General features: G+C 47.6%; 3 protein-coding genes across 3 annotated transcripts; 1 reads left to right on the top strand and 2 right to left on the bottom strand.

The window, feature by feature from the left end:
- Positions 1-561: 561 nt before the first annotated feature.
- Positions 562-7,664, top strand: TMPRSS9 (transmembrane serine protease 9). The gene is made up of 13 exons (XM_026035276.1): positions 562-879; positions 1,110-1,384; positions 1,538-1,674; positions 2,132-2,450; positions 3,227-3,398; positions 4,074-4,345; positions 5,028-5,164; positions 5,437-5,797; positions 5,891-6,007; positions 6,104-6,275; positions 6,478-6,743; positions 7,147-7,283; positions 7,498-7,664. The coding sequence occupies exons 1-13, from the start codon at positions 632-634 to the stop codon at positions 7,657-7,659; spliced, it is 2,775 nt and encodes a 924-aa protein (XP_025891061.1). The 5' UTR covers positions 562-631; the 3' UTR covers positions 7,660-7,664.
- An 822-nt stretch (positions 7,665-8,486) lies between these two features.
- TIMM13 (translocase of inner mitochondrial membrane 13) lies at positions 8,487-9,617 on the bottom strand. Its single transcript, XM_026035246.1, has 3 exons — positions 9,451-9,617; positions 9,301-9,369; positions 8,487-9,224 (listed from the first exon to the last, which is right to left on the bottom strand). The coding sequence occupies exons 1-3, from the start codon at positions 9,574-9,576 to the stop codon at positions 9,126-9,128; spliced, it is 294 nt and encodes a 97-aa protein (XP_025891031.1). The 5' UTR covers positions 9,577-9,617; the 3' UTR covers positions 8,487-9,125.
- A 5,275-nt stretch (positions 9,618-14,892) lies between these two features.
- Positions 14,893-24,150, bottom strand: LMNB2 (lamin B2). Its single transcript, XM_026035222.1, has 12 exons — positions 23,809-24,150; positions 22,496-22,632; positions 20,450-20,606; positions 20,090-20,215; positions 19,123-19,293; positions 18,294-18,419; positions 17,861-18,081; positions 16,988-17,279; positions 16,797-16,904; positions 16,124-16,243; positions 15,845-15,946; positions 14,893-15,098 (listed from the first exon to the last, which is right to left on the bottom strand). Exons 1-12 carry the CDS (start codon positions 24,007-24,009, stop codon positions 15,057-15,059), a joined length of 1,803 nt encoding a protein of 600 aa, XP_025891007.1. The 5' UTR covers positions 24,010-24,150; the 3' UTR covers positions 14,893-15,056.
- Positions 24,151-25,279: the final 1,129 nt, after the last annotated feature.

Raw genomic sequence — 25,279 nt, 5'->3', positions numbered from 1 at the left:
TGGCCGCCGCGCTGCGCGAGCGGGGCCTCTCGCTGGCCGCCTTCGGCACCATCTCCTCGGCCTCGCTCRCGGGTACGTTCCCCCCTCGCCCGCCCGGGCTCCTCGCGCCCGGCGCGGCCGCCTCTGAGCCCGCCGTGGGGGGCTCCCGCGGCCCTTCCTGCCCCCCGCTCTGTTGCAGGCGCCGCCGAGGCCTCTCCGCACCGGCCCGGCCTCAAAGCAGGTGAGGGGCAGCGAGCGGGACAGGCCGCGCGCCCTGCGAGCCGGCCCTTTSCCTCGCCAGCACCCGCTCTGAGAGGCGGCTGTGCCCCGTCTTGCCGGGACGGGCTCTTTTGCTCTGCCCTCATCCCGGGAGCCTCTCCCTGAGGTGCAGCCGTGTCCCGGCTGCGCGCCGAGGGGCCGTGGGGCTGACCTGGGATACGGCGGCGGAGGGGCTGAGCGCGGCCTTGTCCCCAGGGAGCTGCCCCGCGCACGGCTTCCCCTGCCGCAACGGCCAGTGCGTGTGGAAGGAAAACCCGGAATGCGACGGCCGCAAGGACTGCTCGGACGGCTCCGACGAGAAAGGCTGCAGTGAGTCACTCCTGTCGGGGCACAAGRACGTAGTTCTCAGCCCCAGGAACCCGTGGGGTCCTTGATGAGAGCCGAGCACRGGGCTCGAGTCTGCCCGTGTCGGGGTGCAGCAGACGAACCCGATCCCCCCTGCCTTGCAGCCTGCGGGAGCCGCCCAGCCCTGCAGACCGCCAGCAGGATCGTGGGGGGCTCCGACGCGGCCCGAGGGGAGTTTCCATGGCAAGTCAGCCTGCGGGAGAACAACGAGCACTTCTGCGGCGCCACGATCCTCACGAGGAAGTGGCTGGTGTCGGCCGCTCACTGCTTCACCGAGTAAGCTCTCTTCCTTCTCTTCCTGAAAGCTCCCATCTCCAGAGGCTCCCGCTGTGCTCAGGCAGCTCCATCGCTGCTGCTTTCCTTGCCTGTCCAGCTTTAGCCATGGAAAACTCATGTGCTGGTAGCCAGGGGACAGGGAGGTGGCATCACTGCAGCAAGCASCTTGCTTGTGTGCAGGGCACTCCTGCTGGCTCCAATCTGCCCAGTGCCCTCCGTGTGTGCTCCAGGTTTCAGGACCCGACCCTGTGGGCAGCGTTCGCCGGGACCACGTCGCTCAGCAGCACAGACAGCAGCGCGGTGAAAATGGGCATCRCAAGGATCATCTCGCACCCCTCCTACAACGCAGACACGGCCGACTACGACGTGGCCGTGCTGGAGCTGAAGAGACCCTTGACCTTCTCCAAGTACATCCAGCCCGCGTGCCTGCCCGCCGCCGGGCATCGCTTCCCCGCGCGGAAGAAGTGTCTCATCTCCGGCTGGGGCTACCTCAAGGAGGATTTCCGTAAGCACAGTCCCGTGGGAGACACAGGGGGATGGAAGCGGAGCGTAAGCACTGCAAGGATGGTGGAGAGGGGCCCCAGGGCTGTGCTCCTGCCAGGCTACGACAYGGGGAGCTGGAGCCACCACAAGGCTCAAATCTTCTCCTTTCGCTTAGTGGTGAAGCCCGAGTTCCTGCAGAAAGCCACGGTGGAGCTGCTGGACCAGGCGCTGTGCTCCAGCCTCTACAACCACGCGCTCACGGACAGGATGCTGTGTGCTGGCTACCTGGAGGGGAAAATCGACTCCTGCCAGGTGAGGAGCTGCCCAGGGGAGCCGGCACCCTGCTCCAAGCTAGGCTGTCCTTTCCTTCAGATGGCTCTTTTGGCTGCTTAACTGCTTTTCTGCTTCCTCGGTTGTAAAACAGGGCCGATGGTACTGCCAGAATGGAAGCGGGGAAGGGAGAACAAAAATCTGTGCCYGCTGGCAGCAATGAAAGCTGGGCTTAGTCTGTAAGAGCAGCAGCTTGGTAAATGAGGAAACCAGATGAAATACTTGCCCTAGATTTTATAGGGAAGGTCCTTGTGCTCCTCTGGCATATTAAGGGCACGGGGTATTGCTGAAGAGTAGGACAGTGCAGTCCTGCTCAACAGGCCCATGCAAAGGCCAGCCCAGGACACCTTGGCTCRTCACTATGCAGGAGATCAGCAGAGGAGGGGACACAGGGCCAGGGGCTGGCACGCAGGGCTCACCACACGCACTTGTCTTGCAGGGTGACTCAGGTGGACCGCTGGTTTGCGAAGAACCATCCGGCAAGTTCTTCCTGGCGGGAATCGTGAGCTGGGGAATTGGATGTGCTGAAGCTAGGCGGCCTGGGGTTTACAGCCGTGTTACCAAACTGAGAGACTGGATCGTTGCTGCTATTTCGGGCTTCCCCCACTCCGTAAGCCACAGCGTCCCCCTGGGACACCCCAGCACCAACAGCAGCACGGTGCCCCCCGAGGATCTCGGCGACCCGGTCACTGCAGCAACGCCCAGCACCTCGGCAGCCCCGGCCGCCAGCAAGGCGGCCACCGCCTCCAGGCCACAAGGTGCGAGACACAGCGGCGCGGCTGCAGCGGGACACAAGGTGCTGGGACRGGCCCACGCCGGGGTTTACTCTTCTACTGAGCTGAAATAACCTATGTCAGGGTGACACACAACCCTCAGCTAAGTGCTGAAGGCCAAGGCAGCTCCAGCTTAGCTGCAGCASAGCAATCAAGTCAGTCCTTATGCAGACAAGTTTCGTGGTCCAACTTGTTTGTGCAACTGAATGTGTAATTTTGCGCCCAGCACCAGGCTCCAACATGTCCAGGACCCCTGGCAGGCGCAGGCAAGACTCAGCAGTGTCTGATACTGCTTAACACGTTGACCAGACGCTCAGTTTTCTTTGCTACCCAACAATCTTGCAGCAGTTCAAGCTCCATGGCTGCAGCTCCAYTGCAGCTATGGAGCTCCTCAAAGCGGAGGAGTCTACGGGACTTGTGAGCTCCCTGGAGCAGCTCTGCAGGGAGATACAGATTTTTCTAAACTGAAGCTTAACTTTCTTTCTGGAATGGCAGGGCTAAGGGGCTCAAAAGTGCAGGCTCCTTTGCCTTCAAGAGCTGCATAGGCTTAAGGGCCTGCCAGAAGCAAGTCTCAGAGACAGTTAYGGTGAAGGCCACATATGGTTGTACCTGGTCACCATCAGCAAGTCCCTAGATCAGCAGGCAGGGTTTGGGCAGATGCCTCAGACTTGTCCCTGCCTGGACTTACCAGCTAGAGAAAGCCAAAGTCGCAAAGTCTCCTGCTAGAAGTACTCACAAGCCACGCGTTGATTTGTGTTCAGAGTGTGGAGGACGACCTGGACTCTCCAAACCCAGCAAGATAGTGGGAGGAACGGATGCCTCCAGAGGAGAGATCCCCTGGCAGGTCAGCCTGAAAGAAGACTCCAGGCATTTCTGTGGAGCCACCATAATCGGGGATCGCTGGCTGCTCTCGGCTGCTCACTGCTTCAATCAGTAAGATCCTGTTTATCCACGCTGGGTTGGGGTAGAGGGCTGTGCTGGTTGCTGAGCTATTGTACTTCGCTTGCCCACTAACACGGACCTGCACAGGTCTGGCCGTGCAGCCAAAACCACAGCTGCAGCAATGGGGTCACCAGGAAAAACAGCAGCACTGGACACCAATTTTCCCCACTGCTAGAGGTTAATCGTAAAAGGGACTTTGTGGGTGAGGGAAGGGTTAAAATGATCTGGACGGGGAGCGAGGACAACRTACCTGGGATATGCAAGCAAAGGAGAGCAGCTCCTCATAAGTGCCACACAGCTGTGGAACACCTCACCACGAAAAGTACCAATGTGTAAAGTTTACACGGGGTTAAAAGAAACAAAGAAAATGTAATTCTAGAAAAAATCAAGTTAAAAATCCATTACAGCTATCACACATGTGATCCACATGTCAAAACATTCCTGGAGAGCCTCACCACACACTTACCTGCTCTTCAAGAGGCATCCACTCTTGGAAACAAGTTTTTGGGGTCTGACTCTTTGGGGCCACTCTTGTGTGTGCAGGGCTCTGCTTTGGTGAGGATTTTAAACACTGCTGCTTTAATGTTGCCAGCATTTAAACAGCGAGCAGGACTCGTGCCAGGCATGTGTGTGTGAGCACATGTGTTTAGGATTATGTATTTGCAGGACAATGCCAGAAGAAATCGAAGCCTACATGGGAACYACATGGCTAAACGGAACAGATGGTGACACGGTGAAAGTCAACGTAACACGAGTGATCCAGCATCCCCTCTTCAACCCTGTCATTCTGGATTTTGACGTTGCTTTATTGGAGCTGGCAAGACCCCTTGTCTTCAACAAATACATCCAGCCCGTCTGTCTTCCACTTGCTGTGCAGAAGTTTCCCGTTGGCAAAAAGTGTGTGATTTCTGGGTGGGGAGACACTCAGGAAGGCAATGGTAAGTGGCAGCTCTTCACCCGCTGATGTGCTTGGCTGCACTGGCAGGTTCAGYTGCAAAGCCTGCACCAAGGCGACCCAGAAAGTGTGGGGAGCAGAGGAAGCCTAAAACAGGGACAGTCAGGAACCCRGAGGAACATGGGAGCCAAAGATGCCAGTAAAAGTATGTGCAGCACTACCTTAAATTGCAGTTATTGAGACACCATTAGCAAACAAGAATATGGAGATAACAGCTTGGCTGTTATCYACTGGGATCCCCTAAATAGTTGTCCCATTTTAAGCAATCATGGCTCGTTGCTTCAGCTTTGTAGATTCCTGGCAGGACAGGACAGCTGCCTCGGTGACCATGCAAGGCTTTGTCACTAAGATGCACCAAGCAGTTAGAACTAGACCCAATATCAAGAGCCTGTAGGTGGCACAGGTCCTACCAAATAAGTCTTACTGTCCSTCCAGTCAGCGAGGAGCCACAAACAGCCAAGATAGCAGAAAACTTGCTGCCTGTGCCCAGAATCCTGCACAGAGGTGCAAAGCTGCTGTAGTAAACCATGAGTTTCAGGGCCAGAGTCAGCTCCTATCCAGGATTAAAGCTGKTTTTTTTTTCAGAAGTACATGTTAGATCAGTCTAGAGGTCTTCAGCTCCCACTTCCAATGCTGCACTTGCTAATCCTACTGTTTTCTTGCAGTCACCCAACCTGAGAGCCTGCAGAAAGCATCCGTGGGCATCATAGACCAGGAGACCTGCAACTTGCTCTACAACTTCTCCCTCACGGACCGTATGATCTGCGCTGGCTTCCTGGAAGGGAAGGTGGACTCGTGCCAGGTGAGAGCCTGCTGTTTCTCCACTGCTCTCCCCCAGGTAGCTGGACTAATTCACAGGCCCCGCATTCTCTGGGGAAATCCTCAGTGYGCTGCGGTAGCCAGGTTGTGAGCAACGTCCACCTTAGCTCTAAATAAAAAGAAAAGGCCCCCATTGCCCTGGAGCTTGAGCAAAGTAAATGAAGCACACTGAGCATGACTAAAGCCAGCATATTGTTACTCTGATTTCAGAAGAGTGGAGTTCTGAGCAGTCCTTGTCTTGCTTCTGTCTCTCAGGGAGATTCTGGAGGGCCCCTGGCCTGTGAGGAAACCCCTGGCGTGTTCTACCTGGCTGGCATCGTGAGCTGGGGAATTGGCTGTGCCCAGCCTAAGAAACCCGGTGTCTACTCCAGAGTCAGCAAGTTCAAAGACTGGATCCTGGAGACCAYGGCAGAGTTGTCCAGTCCTGGCACAGCCACTTGGTCCAGTTCAGCCATCCCCGGAGCTTCCACTACAGCCACCCTCACCCAAGAGCCCAGCACAACCGCTATGAGCCCGGTCAACAGAACCACCCTGTGGGTGAAGACCACCACAAGCAGGACAGAAACCACCGCAGCTCTGGAAACAACCGGGCCTGTCAACCCCACCCAAACCCCAGGTAAAAGCTCACTGACAACCGATTTACAACCATGCTAGTAGGTGACCCCTGGCATGAGGGCTTCTAAGCAAGCCATGGGTTATTCCCTTGTAGAGGTGCCTTGTACCGGCCTCACCTTCAAGTGCTCCAGCACAGTCTGCATTGGAAAAGCAAATCCCGAATGCGACGGCGTTGCTGACTGCAGCAACGGCTCTGATGAGCGCAACTGTGGTGGGTACTTCCCGACCACGTGAGTGTCCCCCAAAAAAAGACCTTGCTCATCTCTTAAGGTTACTCAGCACTGTGTCACCTCTCTTTCTGTCCCAGACTGTGGCTTAACTGCTGCTCTGGCCTTCAGCAAGATCGTGGGCGGCAGCAGCGCAGCGCGGGGGGAATGGCCGTGGCAGGCYAGCCTGTGGCTTCGGCACAAGGAGCACAAGTGCGGCGCTGTCCTCGTCGCGGACAGGTGGCTGCTCTCTGCAGCTCACTGCTTTGATATGTAAGTAAGTGTGAAGCCTGCTCGGCCTCATCCCCACCTGCCCTTCCTCTTCCTCGCAGCACAGCAGGCTGTGGCTGCAGGACAGTGGAGCTTGGCCTCACAGCTTATGGCTATGGCACCTCGCAGCCCCACAGCAAGCGGGAAAGCGGCACTTTTTGGCTAAGCCCCACTCCTAACAGTCAGGTTTGCTTTCTTTCTGCAGTTACAGCGACCCCAAAATGTGGGTGGCCTTTCTAGGAACGCCCTTCCTGAATGGCAWTGACGGGAAAGTGGAAAAAATATTCCGTATCTACAAGCACCCTTTCTACAACGTCTACAGCCTGGACTACGACGTGGCGCTCCTGGAGCTCAGCGCCCCGCTCAAGTTCAGCAGCACCATCAGACCTATTTGTCTCCCCGATAACTCCCACGTTTTCAATGAAGGAGCCAGATGCTTCATCACAGGCTGGGGCTCCACAAAGGAGGGAGGTACTGGCTGAGAGGGCTCCCTRTCCCACCTGGCCACGCTGAGTGTTATCCTCCCTGTGCAGCTGTGTCCCAACACCCCACACCAGGGTGTACCTCGCACACGGTGCCAACCTGGTCCCCTCCAAGGCAGATTTGCCAAGGATGTGACCTCTCTTACCTCTCCATCCTCCTGGAGCCTTCCCAAGCTCCCTACGCTCCAGTCCTCACAGTCCTCTGGCCCTGTAACAGCTGTTCCAGCTGTGCTCGCACAGCACGAGGACCATCCTTGCTCTGCTGGGTGGTCTGGCTCACCTTCCCTGCACAGGTCTCTCCTTCCAACAAGAAAGAGGCAGCAGAGCTGCCGCTCCCGAGCTGCCTCGGACACACTCAGTGCAGCGCTGACAGCAACCGCTTCCCTCCTCAGGTCTCATGTCAAAGCACCTGCAAAAAGCAGCCGTGAACATGATCGGAGACCAGGCCTGCAAGAAGTTCTACCCCGTGCAGATCAGCAGCAGGATGGTGTGTGCAGGATTCCCCCAAGGCACCGTCGACAGCTGCTCAGTGAGTGCGAGAACAGCCAACACTGCTGCCTGAGTCCCCCGGTGCAGCTCGTCCACTCCCTCACACGATGTCGAGTGGCCCTCGGTTGGGGGACATGCTCCCAGGGCACTGGGGACAGCACAGCACATCCTCCCGTGTCCCAGGGTGTAAAGCAGAGCTGAGCGGATTCCGCTGATACTTCTGGTTTGATGCAGATGTTTGTGTCTCTCTGCAGGGCGATGCTGGCGGCCCCTTGGCTTGTAAAGAACCCTCAGGGAGGTGGTTTCTAGCAGGAATCACAAGCTGGGGCTATGGCTGTGCCCGGCCCTACTTCCCTGGTGTCTACACCAAAGTCACAGCTGTCCAGAGTTGGATCGCACAGAACCTCAAGCTCTGAAGCTGCCGTTCTCCACTCAGGGAAGGAGAGGAAAGAGAGGAGCAAGCATCAGGGGCTGCACGAACCCCTCGGATCTTGCACGTTTTCYTGATGCTGCAAAGGGACGAAGATGACCTGCAGCTGCGGGTGTTGAGCAAAGGCCAGTGCTCTGAGACAGTCTCGACACCAGGGCATTTGATAACTGCTTTGCATAGAGAGGGGCAATTCTAGAGGATTTTCTATAAATAAATGAGGCCTGTCCCATCTTACAACCTGGCCAAATATTTCATGCATTAAAACTCTACCTTTTCAAGGAACGGAGTGCCAGAAACAGGAGCCTAGTTTACAGAAGCTAGGACTAAAACGGTTGGGCTTGACAGGCTCTCACCTTTACCACGGAATCGGGATAGACTTCTCACYCCTGCAGCTACCTTTGAATAAAGGTGCAGACATCTGAGTCAGTGAAGGACATGGCAGGACCACACCATGACTGCGTAAAGAGGGGCTCACATCCCACAGCTGCGGCTTCAGGGGGCTGCTCCGTCCTGCTGCTGCACTGCCAGCAGCGCAAAATTCACACAGCCCTAAAGAGAAGCAAAAAGGCCCTTGAAAGAACATGGCTGGGAGGCAACTCATTTTCAAGTATTTATTTTACCTCACATGCACTGGAGATTCCAGTGTAGCTTTAAGTTAGGCTAAGCAAGCATTTCCCAATGGATTATCTTAGGCGGGGCACTGTAGCTCCTTTGCAGAAACCACCTTGCTGCAATATTAAGTGAAATCGCCTTCTCCCACCTCCCCTTGAAAGTCCTAGCCRCTTAGGAGAAGTCACCTTCCCAGGCTGTCTCTGCTCCAGCAAACAGTGCATATTTGTGCCAACAAGAGATCCTCATTAGAAAGGGACAATTTTAATCCCCACCGAACTCCCTGTTCTCAACCTTTTTCATCCTATTTCTCTGGTTTGCAGTTACTTACACGTACCTGCTCCCCAATGAGTCAAAGCCCATAAGCAAGCTTCACATAAACACAAAGGAGGAGGCAGGGAACTAGATGCTCCGAAGAATCTTGCAGCAGCTTTTTTTGGTAGAGAGACTGATTAACTCCCCCCATCTGGGTTCCAGGGGSCCCTGGCTTTCTGGACATGGGGACAGCACCACTGGCTTAGCCTCTCTTTTCCACAGAAGATTCTTTGCCTCTTACATCCCCTTCTAAAGGACTTGAGTCCAGGCACTCCCCACTCCGGCGAGCCYGGAGTGCTGGGAAGGGCACCAGGGCAACCAAGCAGCTCCCTGGGGCTCTTGGAAGGCTGGAAGAGGTGGAAGGCCCACTGTGGGGCCTGGTGCTAACAAAAGCCAACGGATGCAAGAGGTTCAGTGCGGGTTTATTGCTCTGCCGCGGCAGGGGCTGGGACGGCAGCCRGGTCACCCCGACCCGCGGCCCGGCCGCTCGCCCCTTCCCCGCAGATTCCATCGGGGGGTCCAGGCCCTTCACATGTTGGCTCTCTCCCGCTGCAGCCGCGAGTTGTAGGCTCGGGAAACCGTGTTCCAGGCATCCATGTAGCGGTCCATGCACATGGCGATGCACTTCTGYGGCGGAGCGGCGCCTGAGCGGCCGCACGAGCCAGCCCGCCGCTTCCCCCCCGCCTGCCCCGGCATCCCTCACCTGCTCCGAGTTGTCCAGAGAGCCGCCCGGCTTCCCGATGCACTTCCGAAAACACTTGTCCGTCATGCGCTGCGGAGCGGGGCCGTGAGGGACGCGCTGCCCTCCCGCCTGCCCTCTCCTCCCTCCGCGCGGCCCCGGCGGCCGCCTGACCTGCAAGAGCTCCTGCGCGTTGGCCACGGCGATCTGCACCTTCACCTGCTCCATGATGAGCCCCGCGTCCAGCTTGCCGCCGGCGCCGCCCGCGGAGCCGAAGTCGGAGCCGAAGCCGCTCTCCATGGCGCACAGCGAGCGCGGGCAGGCGCCCGCACGCGGCGCCGGGGGGACAAAATGGCCGCGCGCCGGGACTACAGCCCCCAGCGTGCACCGCGCGCCGGGACTACAGCCCCCAGCGTGCACCGCGCGCCGCCACCTCCTTCCCGCGCGGGGGATGGCGGCGCTGCGGAAAATGGCGGCGCTGGAGGAGCCGGGTTCCCGCCAGCCCCGCGCCAAGGGACGCGGCCTCAAGGGGGAAGGGGGGAGCCCAAGGGCCGCTTCTGCGCTTGGTTCGACCGTTTCCTCTCTGACACATGGAGCATAAGCTCAAGCAACCTCGCTCCTGCGCTTTAGCGGCCTTTAAATAAAAGAAGGAAACAGATAAAATGCAAAACATTTATTTGAGTGTGTTGTACAAAAGTTTCCAGTCATAAAATGTATATTACAAATCATTGAAAAGAGACAGGACATTTGGCATGCATATTCTTAAAAACAACAACAAAAAAACACCCTTTGAAATGATAAAGTCTAGATGATGTAATTTTCTTAAGCTCCGTTAAAACACTTCCCTCCAATTATCTTTATGAATATTTCCATCATTTTGTCTTTTGATTCCATTTGCAACATTTGTCCACAATCCCCACTTTTAAAACTTGAACTTTCCAAAAACATTTGCAGCAGCTGCCTAAAGATGGTCAATTAAGCTGATCACTGACCCAAAAACAGAGCTAAATAAGATGGTGTTAATTCCAAAAAAAGTCATAATTCATTCAAGTCACAAGGCATCACTGTTACGAAAATAGAGCTCAAGAAAAATGGTACCATTGTGCCCAAATGTAAAGCCTTTTGGCCTAAACTTGTTTCAATTAGCTTATTGCTCACAGTTTTAGCGTAAAAGTGATGTGCGTGGCTCGAACACACAAGAGCATCTACCCTATTGACACAGAATCCCTACTTTGTTAAAGGTAACTAGAAATTTTGGAAGTTCAATAAAGGACATTTGCACTATTCTGAATGGAATCTTGCAAAATTAAGCATCTCTTCACTCTCTAGACATTAGCATTTCAAGAAAGGCATTATGTTTACAAATAATAATCACATGTAAATAAAATTTTATGTTTTTAAAAAAGACACTTTTACGTTTTTCTTAAAGTGGTTTAAAGCTAAGCATAGTGAAGGGCAAATAAAAATTCTGTTTCCCAGGCCATTTTAAGTATTTGACAAAAGAAAATCTCTAAGATGATTTGTCTTCACATTAAGCTAAAATGACACTTTAAAAGAAAATGCAATCACTATCTCACCTTCCACTCACTGGTTTACAACAAGGCTTTGTTCACTGCTCCCACCTCATTTGGGTTTGGACCCAACAATGGCAATAAAATCCAGTATCCAATATGGATATGCCTTTGTTTGGAGATAAGACTTTCAAAAGGAGATAAAGAAAGTAGTAATAAAATGGCTTAACAGTGAGGAAGTGAGAGAAGAAGCTACAAACATAAAACATACACCATGCAACAAGTCTGGAGATCTGTTTGACCAAAAAAAAAAAAGGGGGGGGGGGATTCTCAAACATCTTGGGAAGTAGAGAGCATTTCTAAGTGCCTCTTCTAACTAATCCCTATTCAGGTTGCAGGTAAAGGGCCTTTATATAGAAACAAGCACTACAAACTAAGAAAAAAAATATAATAAGACACCCCCTCCAAAAATGAACATGAGGTGTCCTGTTGCTCAAGGATACACATGCACATTAAGTGAAATCTCCTTTCACAGTATGATCTGCTTCACACTGCGATGCAATTTTCATGGCAAACACAAGCTGCAGACAAGTCAGTCTGGCTTTTCATTACAGGCCATGGGAAGCAGATGTTTATTTTCTTCCTGAGAAGTTTTGGTTCCTGCTACTAATGTTAATGATGCCAGCAGACTCCCACCTAATGGCAAAACAGTGCTAAATAAAAGTGATCAATGATTTGCTGTAAACTGCTGTTCTTGCAGGGGCAAATCCAGAATCCTGGACTAACCTCAGTAGACACACTGGGAAGGAAAGCTGTGCAGCAACAGAGGAATCAGAAACGCTCTATTGCTAGGAATAAGGAGCTGCTCTTCAGAAGTCAGTACAACACAAAAGCTAGAGAAAATAGAGAAGCAGAGGGAAAGGAAACATCATGAAGTGACAGAAGCCATTTAATCATAGCACACTTGCAGGATGCCATGTTACAAATGCTTCTGCACAAACCTGGATTTCTTCTACCACAAGCAACCACACGCAGTACTAACTCAGGAACACACACTGGTACTTTATATCATCCTCTGATGATAATCTACACAATGAAAAGAACAACCTAACTCTAGGGATGACTTTCGCTATTTCATTCAGAGTAAAGTTTATTTTTCTCAGATAAAAACTTCCACATGGAAGTTACACTGAAAGGACTATTCTGCTGTAAGATATTCTGGTTAATTCCTSTAGTTAGAGAAGCCTCAAAAACATCTGTTTTTGACAAGTCAAATCTGTTCCTTTTCAAGCTCTACATCTGCCATCAGACACTGGAGCAGAAATACAATTCTCCAGGGCAGGTAACTTCCAGGTTAARAAAAAGAAAGACAGGGTATAGGAACACTGGAAGAAAACACATTAATTGTACTGAAAATAATTTAGTTTGAGAAAAAAAAATCCTTGAAAGACAGAAAAAAAACCACCCCACTGCCTTTTTTCTGGTTTGCTATAGTGAAAAGCCTCCCAGCATGTAGCACCAACATTAAACTGATAGTGCAGTTATATGGAAACTTTACATCAAGAGCAAATGGAAAGAACGGTGTCCAAATAAGACAGACACAAATGCAAACAAAGTGGAATACAGTAGTTTGTCTTCTAACTTAGAGCTAGGAATTATTTCTCCTATTTTAAGTAGCCTTTCAGAAACCACTATGGTGACAGAATCACCCACACTTACCCTATTCTAAAGTCTTCCCACAGTGCCAATCACTGTGTTATATGAACGCCTGCATATATCTAAACCTGGCACTGAAGAAGAAAAGAGTGTTTCCAAAATTACAGGAAACAATTCAAATCCAGGGGCAAATTCTGCACACCATTCCTAAGGGGCACAGTATTCATCACACCAGATCTGCAAGCACTGGTCCTTACGGCTACAAGAAGATTGATTCTCCTATACAGTAGCTGTTAAGAAAACTATGGCTCAGGTAGCATGAGGTCCTTCCTCATTCAAGCTGCCTTTCTAGCCCTTTCCCTAGAGAAAGAAGTCATCGAAATAAAGCAAAACAATTCTCTCATGAACTACATATTCACTGCTATAGTACTTAAGCTACAAGACAATCAAAGCAAAGCTAGTCACCTGGAAACTGGCCAATGTAAACAAATAAATACACCACTTACAGAAGAAAAAAAAAAAAACACACAAACACACACACAAAACCCCCTGAAACATAAGGAAAATCTATTAGAGAAGTTGTGGGTCAGAAAGGAAAGCGCTGTCCAGTGGCTGGAAGGTGCCTTGTAAAGACAGTTTTACACTGATTGCATTCATTTGCATAACAACCAATTTAGAAAAGGTAATTCATAACAGTATGTCTGAGAAACATAATTTCACTAGATACATATTACAGAGAGACAGACATGATTTACTGCATATTTAGCCTTCTACAAGGCAGGAAAACGACATTAGAAAAATGGCCAAGTCATCTTATTATCCCAAACAGCCAAATCTTCCTACTGCTTTTTCATAGTGAATCTTCTGATTATGGATTAAAGCATAATTCTAAATTCACATTAACTTTTATTGCAGTAATTCAGTCATCCCACTCAAGTATTTTTGAATACTAGTATCTTTGATTTATTTTTAAATGACAAAGTAAGTCTACAAGCTTTAAAAAAAAAAAAAGTAATTTGCTTTCCCACCCTACTTGCATTGCAAAGCCATCAAAGCCACTAAACTGACTTTCTAGGTTATATCTGTCAGTTGTAACATTATTCAGAGAACATAACATCCAAAAGCCACCGAAAACTTCCAAACCTTGTAGCTTGTCTGATGAGTCTAAACTATTGGACAAGAGCGAATATAGCAACAAGAGTCTATCCTGGTATCAAACGGTACCCAAGCTAACATTTGCTTATCCTTGAGCCAATACATTCTTTGGAGCAGTCAGAGATGCATTTCTGCACAAAAAACCTTCTGGGAGGCAAGCGTTACCTGCCCAGAAATACAGCAGAGGAAACCTTCACCTAAAGGGACGCTGTCAGATACAAAATACATCATATGGAAATTGGAAATAAAAAATATCAGCTACCAGTACAAAGCATTCTTCATAAAAAGCAGTATCCCCTTTGTTCAGTGTTAGAGTTTACTCTGAGCATCTGAATGCTGCAAAGCAGTGGTTATGCTCAAACCAACAGCACTTCCCATTAAATTTAAGAAAAGGCCATTAAAATATTTCTATACTATTTTGCAAATAGTTTCTTAAAATATCTGACAATGTCCCTTTGAATAAGAGAAGTATGAACAAGCTGCATCTAGATTTGAATTAAAGAGAGAAAAATAAACTCAACATTTACACAGGACAACCTTTAAAGTCCCAGATTTTTTATCATTAGACAATGTTAAATCCCCCTAAAAATACAATACCTAAAATTCTAGTTTTGACACTTCAGTACATACAGATGGTGCCTATCTTCACTAGCAGAACCCATCACTGTCCACTTGCCATAACAATGAGCTAAAGTTTTGACCAGATTTGGATGTCCTTACCACTAGGCTGCTAAATCCTACTTGGAATAAGGAAATATGCCACGACCCTGAGCTGAGGCCTTTCCAAAAGGCAGCTTCTCGTTGTCACTTCAATTGGTGGAGCAGCATTTATGATGAATTTGGCAACTAATTTTCCTAAGGCGGACACCGCAGAGGATACCAGTAGGACACTATCATTTCTTGAAGGATGGAGGAAGTACTAGCTTGAGTCTTTCCTGAGGTCCTGCACACAAATGTACTTTTTAAATGAACATTAAAAAAAAAAATTAAAAAATTACTTTTTGGTAAGCTATCAAGGTTACACATACATCAATTTTAGTTTTACCACACCCTCAAGTAGCCCCATCCCAATTTAACTAAGAATTGAAGAATTGTTTTTTTCTGTTGCAGCTGTTTTTCTGCTGCAGCTTTATACATTAGACCTTAAATTTTGTATAGGGCAACAATGTAGTATATAGTGTTTTCAAAGAGGGAAAAGTAAAACAATTAGTTTAAAAAATCTGGCAGTTTTGTTCATTTAAGGGTGGGCTTTTTTTTCTTTTTCTTTTTTCTTTTTTTTTTTTTTTTGGTTTTTGTTTTTTAATATAAAAATGTACCAAGGAGTAAACCTTAAAGAAATATGATGATAGATATAAAAATAGTTTTCAGTGGCTCTGGAGGAAAAAAAAAAACAAGAAAAGAAAGGAAAAAGGAAATAAAAGAAAGAGTAGCAAATAATAGTTTTTCTCTTTTCTTTCTTCACATCACTGCGCATCCTCTAGAGGTTGTCCTGGGATCCCCCTAAAATAAGACAGACACAGTTTAACGCAACCATGTTCTCACTGGCTCTTTATATTGCAAATCTAGGCTCTGGTTATCATCTCAATTGTAAAATCATTTTTCATAGTTTAGTTAGATTCAGGGACACTGCTAAATACAGAGAAAGCATCGTGCAAGTCATGGTCTACTACAAGAATTTAATTGATAATAATCACTTAAGAGAACCAGTCGTTCAAGTTTAAAAATAACTTCAATATCTTTTCCAGCAACACTTGCATACAAGATTTTTCTCTCCTTTTCACTCTGCCAACTGTTGATCAGTTATTTCACAATAACTGTTATGGAAGCATATGGAAGTTAAGGAAAGCCAAATTTATTTCAAATGTAGTTATATGCTACCAAAAGTAAACCAATGGCTAGGACTTGCAACAATATTCCCCTTCTTCCAGTGTTTAAGGGTTATATTCTCCAAGCATTTTCTCTAGATTAAGAATGACTCACACTTTTTTTTTTATAGAAAAGTAAACATAAGAATAGGAGGACTGCTGACTGCTAAAACTAATCTTGCTAATTTGAAAAATGGTCCAAGTTTCTGCACTATTATAAAATGTGGTCTATTGGATATTTTCATGTATACCCTGGCATCCAGAACTAATATTATAAAGCTCAGAGCTGGCAAAAGGTGAAGGGACCCTCACAGCCTAATACCTGATTAATCCAACTGAGCAGACACAAGCTAAACATCTCTTTTTAAGCCATCTTATTACCTGTTGGTTGAAAAGGTCTTCCTCTCCAAACTCTGCTTCATCCTCTTCCTCCTCATTCTCTCTCACGACTACTGATTTAGTAACAATTCTCACTGCCACTTCCTATACAAATGGACAGATAAAAGGCTGGTCAGTATACTTACAGATATTTAATTAATTCAATGTTATAAATTATCTTATTTTAGAAGGGGGAAATCCTAGAATGATCTTTTGAAAAGATGCCTTGAAGCATTTGGGATATAACCCAGCCCCCAGTCCTCTTCTAGGGGCCCAACCTACCTCTCCGTCAGAGTTGACGAGGTACGTGCGGATATTTGCTCCGGTACCCCAGCTGCTTTGATTCTTCCACACGAGAACAGAAGGGGGACTATGAGATACACCTGCATCTGCACCCCAGATCTAGGGAGAAAGACGCCCTTATCAGCTCTTTGTACACATTTTATTTTTTACTATATTTAAATGCACATTTAAATACATAGATATTAAAAACCAACAATACTAGCCGCAATTAAAGAGAAAATAAATTCATCTAGTATTTCAGTCATCAATTACTTCCTAAGTATAGCAGTTTGTACAACCACATTCTCAATGGCTGCGCTGTATGTACTAGAGACATAAAGTGCAGCTTTTGTGCACTGATCRGGTCTTTTATAAGTATCTGGTGTAACATATTTCAGTAGAAATAATAGAAACAAATTAAAGGAAAACTCTCTCCCCTCCTCTTGAAAAGGTACCTGTATAGACTGAATATGAAATATAAAATTAACAGAAGAGCTGTTCTACTACAGTTGAGGCTAAGAACCTCTAGTCCTAAACATAAGGTGAATTTCTAGATTGGTAGGTTAGAATATTTACAACAGGAGCAAGGACCACAAGAGCAAAAGTGTTAGCTATGCTAAATGTCAGATTTACAACTGCCACAATATCAACAAAAGAATGTTCTGTGACTTACTGTTACAGTCTGCCCAGCCCTGAGGACATACTTTGGAGTAAATTTGTAAGCAATTTCTTCTCCATCTCCAATTTGTCTCTTCAATCTCCAATTACCCAAAGACTGATCCTAATGGAGATAATTACAAGTTTATCTATCAATAGCATCTCTATTTAGATCTTCCTTTGCATTTTCTAGGAGTTGACACTCACCTTCTCCGAATTGTTCTTCAGTTGAACGTATTTGCCCTCCAAGTCTATCTCCTCAATGCTGATACTTCCAGTAGCTGAAGCCTGCTGGGACATTTGGAAGCTACTGCTACTACTGCTGCCACTGACACTTCCAGTGCCAATTCCGCTCGTCCCACTGCCTGAAAGCTCCTCTGCTTCAATACGTTTTCTCTTGCCTCGGGAAGAGCGAATAATTGATGCGCTGCTACTGCTGCTGCTGGAGGTAGCCCGAGAGACGGTAACACGGGATGAGGGACTCGGAGACAGCTTCAACCTAGACAGYGACAAGCACATTTTAGTCAAAATAAAGAAAATCGAGTTAGACATACACGTTTTTAACTGATCCAAAAGGAGTACATTCAAAATAAGATGCCACAACATACTTGGTAGCCAGACTATATTACGTCCCAGAGCTAAAAGCAGYCTCAGAGTGTTCATCTGTCAGAAGGACTTGCATATAAGCAAAGGGGGCTATAAACCAGAGAAGACTTCTTGATATATCGTGGGACACAGCAGCAGTGCTACTGACCCCTTAACCTTCCAAGCCAGTAAACCCGCCTCATGATCCCAATAGTACAAAAACAGGGAAAACACAAAGTATAAACACTTACATGAAGAGATGAACGCCAAGAACASAATGATATATTTTACTGTATTTTATGGCTATCATATCTTAACCAAGACAAGTGTTCAGATGATAACACTTGCAAATGCCCCACGCAGCATGCTGAGGTATGGAGCCAATATGACTTTGATGAAACAAAATTTGGACATTGCTCCTCAAACAGGAAAACACATAAGCAACAAAAATAACACCTTCTAATCCTAACAGAAGCACGTGGCATCTGCACCTACCTTTCCTCTTCTCCTTCCAGGAGTTTTCGGTAAGCACTGATTTCCATGTCCAGTGCTAATTTGACATCAAGCAGCTCCTGGTACTCCGTAAGCTGCTGCTGCATCTGGTCCCTCATTTCTGTCATCTCCCGCTCCTTGGCATCTAGCATCTTCCTGAACTTATCCCGCTCACCAGCCATCATCTCCTCCAACTCCCGAATACGATCTTCCGCTGCGCTAGCCTAGGGAGATAGCACAGGGAAAAACACAGATGGAATTTATGTGGTTAAAGCAGACAAGTTCAAAATTCACCTTCTGCCCAAGCTAATATAACAAGTATTTATCCCCATAAAATGGGGAAAGTGTTAAGAATAGGACAGATATTTGAATTCATCCAAATTTTACAGAGTTTTATAGATATTATTAGAGATAAAAGTAGATTTAGTCCCCTTACCTGTTTCTGAAGGCCAGAAAGCTGATAGCTGAGAGATTCTATTCTCATGCGAGCCTCCTTCAACTCCTCCCGAGCTGCACCAGCAGCTTTGTCATTCTGGTCAGAGGCAAGCTTGGCATTCTCCAGCTGGAAGACAGTTTTATACAAGTCACTTGGATTGAGTTAGCTATCCTGCAAACATCTCAAAGGCACAAGAAGGACCAGAAGTGCACACAGCTTCCCATACGACGTCCTGTCACAGGGACAAAACACCTTTTGTTTTGTTCCTCCTTCTCCTAATAGTTCTCAACACTGTTTGTTCTTGTGTAACACCAGATTCTCAGATTTGGCAATAACCAAAGACCATGGTCRGAGCAAGCAGTAATCTTTGTTTTCTGATGAAGAGGATCTTAGGTTGGTCTCAGAGAAGCTCGGCAGCTAAGCTTAACGATGTGCTTTAGAACCATAGTCCACAAAAGCTCAAGCTCCCTGAGCAGGGACTGTATCCTAAGGAACAGTCAAATAATTAAAAATATATTTCTCAAACTATGAATCGATGGGAGCCTCAAAATGGAGAGAGAAACAGTGCTAGCAGTACTGCATTTTCTCCCAGGCAAGGAAGAAGTGGCTCTAATTATTGGTAAGTATCTTCAGTAGCCAGACAACTGGCAGCTGCTTTATTCCTTCAGGRAGGGGAATGAATATAAATATACCTGCAGCCAGGAATTATATCTGTAATGAAGTTGCTACTCCTCCCATATCCCCTGACTGCCAGGACAAAGCTTGTTCAAACTACAACTGCTTGTAATTAAAGACAGCAGGATRGATGAAATGGTTTTCTCTCTCCTACCTTAGCCTGGTAGGTCTGCTCTAGCTCCATTTTGTACAGTTTGACTTGTTCATCATGCTGATTTCGCAGATCCTCTAGGGCCTGAGTCATTTTGGATTCATACTCCTGCTGGCGACTAGTGTCTACCTCAACCAAGCGATGTTCGTGCCGTTTCCTTGTTTCCCTTATTTCCTGCACACACACAAAAAAAAGGAGACAAAGTCATGCATTAGGGTAAACAGGATAACCTACTTCATTTAGTCCAACATCATTAAAAAAGTTCCAGTATTGCTAAGGATTACTGTATATGTTAACAGATGCAAGTTACATTTCTCACCTTGTAAGAGGTGATTCATAAAGGTAAAAATGCTGTGACCATTAAGGGGTTGAATATAATCATTATAGAGAGAAGGCAAATCTTTAATTTTCACTATTAAGCATATGCAAATTCTCTTTTTATATAAACTACATGACCTGTACTCATTAGATTTTGATTACACTAGCAATAAATTAGCAACCCAACTGGAATTTTTAGAAGACATAAATACATATTTTTCTGGTTTCTGCTGAGAAAGTTCTGCATTTTAGAGAAGCATGAACTCTCAGCGGCTACAACACTCATCCCAAACTAGGGAGATACAACTTACTCACGTTGAGACCTCGTCAGGCCTGCATGTGTGGAACGAGGAGGATGCCATTCCTGCCTTCAGGGGAGGACAAATAACAAGAAAGTGGCTGCAATTCCTGGTAGGAGGCCTGAAGCGCAGTCATGAGGCAGAAAGCAGGCAAGAGCAGCAACACTCACTTTTGTACGTCTGAAGAGGGGTCAAGCAGGCTCAGACAAATTCTGTTTTACTATTCAAAGCCTTTACAGCAGGGACAATAATATTGACTTCCCTAACCAATTGCTAACTAGCTCAGGTTGTAGTCAGTTTGAAGAACAGCTGCATAAACATTAAGGAAGATGAGGTTACTAGGTCAACAGTACCTCCTCAAACACGTTCTTCCTGAAATCCAGATCTTCTTGGAGGCTCTGGCACCGATTCTCCAGGTCCACCCGCATGAGAGTCTCTTTCTCCAGCTGCTTCTTGGCAACAGCATGGCCATCTTCAGCCTGGTAAAAAAATGAAGTTAAATTAAAAAACAATGATTTAGTTTTGACTGTAACCTTGTTTTTCCCATCTGCAAGCCCTCTCTGGTCTTAATTTAACAAAATTTTGTTTCATATCCAAGAAAGCAGATATAGATTAAGAAAACAGTATGTAGATCTCTCCTATTGTTTAATTCAGGAGCAATGATGTTCAGACTACAAACCAAAAGCCAAAACTACAAGCCAAAAGACAGTCACCTTAGCAAGCTGGGCACGCAGATCAGCCACCTCTGCTTCCAGAGTACGTTTTTCATTCAGGACAGTATTGAGTTCTGCTTCACTTCTATGGAACAGCACTTCAAGATCCTTAATGCGACCTTGAGCCACAGAAAAATCTGCATCTTTCTTTTTGTAACTGAAAAAGAAAAACAGCTGTATTTACAAATGTGTGCACACACATCTTGTGGATGCCTTGGTTACAATTACAGGTTTTTGTTATTATACTCATTTTGTTACAATTATAATCCCTTATGTACCACCAGGTGGCTCCCAGATTAACCTGCAACTGTAGGAATGAAAATAATCATAAACTACCATGAAACAACTGTTTGTACCAGTGGGTTTTAGATGTATTTACCCAATAAAGAACACATGCCATAGGCAGAAAAGAGAAAAAGAAGCCAATTCTGACACCCAAGAGATGACAAGAAAGCTGTGTTACACACAGAGTGTAAAGAGGTTTGTTTCCTTCTCATTTTGAGCTGCACAGCATATTTCATTGGTGAGATTTATCACTGTGGATGAAGCCTCTGAGGGGCATGGCACGTGAAACTCCTGCAGAGGTTGATAAGCAKCCCTAGTACTTTCATGGGAAAGCATGAAGTATTTGCAAAGTGAAAAAGAATAAAAATCACTGCTGTTAGTCCTTGTTCCTTTCYCTCCCTAGCCCATATCCTGTGTCTTGCTTCCTAGACTTAAGATCACTTCTCCAGTCCGCTCCTGGACTCTCCATTTATCCCATACTTTTGGCAAATCGCAATGCCTAGAATTATTATATGAAGAAAATCTTCCTTATGTAGCATTCTTATATCTGCAGAATACCTCTTGATATATTCCAGCATGATGCACATCTCTTTTTCCAACTGCAGAATATGTTGATGCACTCTTCTTTTGTGATAGGATCTAGTCAGCAGGCCCATATGCTCTCTCTGCATTCCTGGGTGTTGCTCCCTGAATTTCTTTTTAACCATAACTCTTTTTCTAAACCACTGCTCCAATTTGTCAATTGTCAATCCTGTTCTACAACATCCACACAGTGTCTCAAGCTCAGCAGCTTCTAAGAGACAGGCAGACAAAACATCCAACTTAAAAGAGAGCTGTTTAGCAGCAGCTAGAAACCTTCAAAATAGGCTCTCCAGACACATGCCATCCCGTGGGTGTATATGAGCCGTAGGTAATCCTATCTGGAAGTGTTCTGATTTTACAGCTCCTAATTGGCAAGTGTGATTTCCCACAGAGTGTGAACAACCATGTACACTACACATCCTACAACTTCCTCCCACTTGCATAAGCCAGGTAGCTTGTCAGCACATGCCCACGGAGAGAAAGGAATAGATACAGGGAATGCACGTACGGAGAGATGTACCTGGGCAGTGGGTAGAACAAGATACAYGAACCAAATCTCCAGTAACTACTACAGTTCTCTTCTACATCTTCCTTTAAAACCCAAGCAAACAGACTGTTTGCTAGAAGCAGAGCAAGAGGGACAGCCTCTGTGCCCATCTAAGGCCACTTTGTCATGCAAAATATAATATCTGAAACCAATGTCAGGACTACTGGTCTATGGCTTCTAACAGAGAAATCAAACACGACAGGAGGACTGCATAGGACTGGCTGATATTCACTGCACTAAACGTTATGTGTTTTAACGTACATCAGTTTCTCAATGCCCTTCACCTGGCAGGTACCTATGCACACAATCACATGGGGGAGAGCGATGGGACAGAACARGCACAACTGACTCTTTCAGCATCTATATATCAGAAGCATTTGTCTAATCAGTTTATTATTCTTGCATCTATAAATACATCTGTGCATATACTAGTCTGATTACCTGCTCTGACCAGCTGTGCAAACAAGTCAGGGAATTTCCCCCAACAAGAGTATCTTCTGTAAAAGCTATAACACTTCCCAAAGACACCCGCTGAGGCATTTTAAGAAGCACGAGTAGTACCATTCATGCTGCAAATATCATCCATTAGCAATTTTTCTTAATGCAGGTATAGCACAGAAGACTTTCCTTACTTTTTGTTGAACTCTTCAAGTTCTGCTCTCAGTTTGCCTATTTCAATCTGCAGTTTAGCCCTCTCTTTGGCCGTTTCATCCAGAACTCTTCGGGCATCAGCCAGTTCAGACTCATAGAGACTCTTGATTCCACTGACCTAGGGTTAAGGGAAAACAATCATTCACACATGAGAACACCTCAGACTGAACATTAAAGAATCAAAATAAGCATCAGTGCCAAGGGAGGGGTTGACTGTGCCAAGTGCCAGGGTCCCCAGCAGCGTCACTAACTACATCCTTCCCCTATACGGGACAGAGAATCCCAGAGGGAAGCAGATACATCAGAATAGGGAAAAGCAAAGCATGGCTTAGGAAAAAAAAAAATAGTAATAAAAAAATATTCAGACAGTTTCCCGCCAAGATCACAGGAAATGGCCCAGATTCCACAGCATGAGGGGGACAATTAGCAAAGAGTACTCCACACTGCAAGGGTATATTCAGTTCTGGAAAGACTGTGAAAGACTTTCTCCTGTCAGAAGTAAAGTTTGCCAAAACCTTTTCATTTTTTTCCCCCTTTAGCACACCAGCAGTCAGGGCAGGGACCATAAAGAAAAGGTGACGTTCAGGTTGTTCCAATTCACAGGACATGTACTTGTTCACTAGCACGCCAAGGCTCAGCCTTCACACAACATGCGGCAGCTTTGTCCGGGATAAGGGAAAAGGCTACAAATCACAACAAAGTAGTAGTCCACAGGAGCACAGACTCGCACAAAAAATTGGAGGACCCTGAGGACTGTATTGGTATCAGGAACGGGAAGATCCCGTGAAGCCTCTTTCACGCTGTATGTGCTACCTGTACAAAACAGGTGCAGTTGCTTGTAACTTCAGTGCCCAATCCAACAACTGGGTTGCCAAGAAGGGCAGAGCTCTCCTGTCTCATCCCAGAGCAGCAACTCCAGCACATCCAGCCTGCAGACACAGCCTACCGTGCTGCTCCAGGCCAGCCCCGACAACCGTCCCTCAGTGTGAGCACCTGGCCGGAGCTTAAGTGTCACCGGGAACCCCGGACAGCCCCCTGGGCCCATCCTGACACCCGGGGCCATTCGGACATAGGTAGACAGCGACTCCAAGCCCGCAGCGGGACGGCGGGGCCTCGAGGCGCCCGGAGCCGGGTGGCCGCGCACCGCATCGCCCACCGCGCTGCCGCCCCGGGCGGGAAGCGGCCTGTGGAGCCCGGCGCGAGGCAGCCCCGGGCCGAGGCTCCCGCTGCCCGCCCGCCCGCCGCGGGACCCCCCGAGCAGACCCGGCGCGGCCGCCCGCGGCTCCCCCCGCACCTCTCGAGTGGTGACCTCCTCCTTCTCGGAGATCTTCACGAGCAGCCGGTCGTTCTCCAACTCCAGAGCCCGCACACGGTCGATGTAGACGGCGAGGCGGTCGTTGAGCTGCCGCAGCTCCTCCTTCTCCTGCAGGCGGGAAATGCGGGTGGGCGACAGCGGGGTGCCGCCGGGGGTGCCGCGGCTCGGGGTGCCTGACATGGCGCTCGCTTGGCGGGAGGGCGGGCGGGCGACGGGCTCATTCAATCGAGCCGCAGCAGGGGAGGAAGGCGCGCTAAGATGGCGGGCGTCGCTTCCCCTGCCGCCGCGCCGCCTGGGAAATGGAGTCTCGGCGCCAAGATGGCGGCGTCAAGATGGCGGCGCGGGGTGTGGCGGGAGCTGTAGTCGCGCCCGCGGCCATTTTGTGAGGGGCGGGCTGTGAGGCGGGKGCGGGTGATTTTGCGTGGCCGCTTCTTTGTCCCATTGAGGTGATGGGTCCGACCGGCCCTGAAGCGAGGTTATAATTTTGCTAGTCTCAGCTGTTAGTGCTGAAGTGTTGTGGGCCAGTTGYCTTCAGTTGTCTCGTATTAGGAGTTTCCAAAAATATATATTTATCGGCTTTTTCTTAGGGTGATTTTTGGGGGGTTTATTTGCAGACGTTAGGTACTCCTTCCAGATTTTTCCTGAGAGGGTATAATGCCTCCTAGCCTTCAGTTGGGGATTCAAGAAAGGAGTTATCCTGWAATCCTTTGGCTCTAACAGTGAACGCAGCCAAATTCACCATAAAAGCAGCTGGAAAGATTCACTTCGCTGGAGATTTGGGATTTTTTTTTTTTTTTCCAGATTGTGTTTTTACAAAACAGACCTCAAGTCCAACCAGCTCTTAAAAAAATAACAAGTATAAACAGATTTAAATTCCCATGAGCTAATTCCCTATGGTTCAAAGTATGTGATAAAGAACACCAGACAGATCTAGAGAGAAAAAAATAGTAGAAATGGCTAAAAATTGCTTAACATGAGTGGAAACATGTAGAACTAGGCTGGACAAGCAGGTGCAATGGGGCTTATATTTTCACTTGAAAGGTGTTGTGTAAAAAATAGGCATCTGCCCTGAAGTTATTTGAACTTCTGTAGACAATAGAAATGTCCTCCACAAGGCAGTTCATCCCACCTGAGCTCAGGTAACTGTCATAGGATAGATCTAATTTTGGGTTATTTTTTGCCTGTTTGTTCCAAAGAGAGTTGGGAACAAGGGTTTCTACACGGAGCTCTGTGAAGTCCTGGATATCACCAGGAGGGAGTTCATGAAAGATAACCAAAATGAAAGCAGATGGATCAGTGCCTGACATTTCTACCAGCATTTACTCCACTTCAGTCTGCTGAGAACGGTACTTGTTTGTTATTAAGATACTCTTCATCAGTGAAGAGCCACCCTATGAGGCGTAACTCGATGTGAAATTCCAAGTGAAATTGCAGTCCACTCTCTTTGACT

This window comes from Nothoprocta perdicaria, unplaced genomic scaffold (genome assembly GCF_003342845.1).
Source record: "Nothoprocta perdicaria isolate Ctin4 unplaced genomic scaffold, notPer1 scaffold_157, whole genome shotgun sequence".
In the NCBI taxonomy this organism is placed as follows: Eukaryota; Metazoa; Chordata; class Aves; order Tinamiformes; family Tinamidae; genus Nothoprocta; species Nothoprocta perdicaria.
Note: the sequence above shows the minus strand (reverse complement) of the source record. Positions and strands in the feature narration are given on the sequence as shown.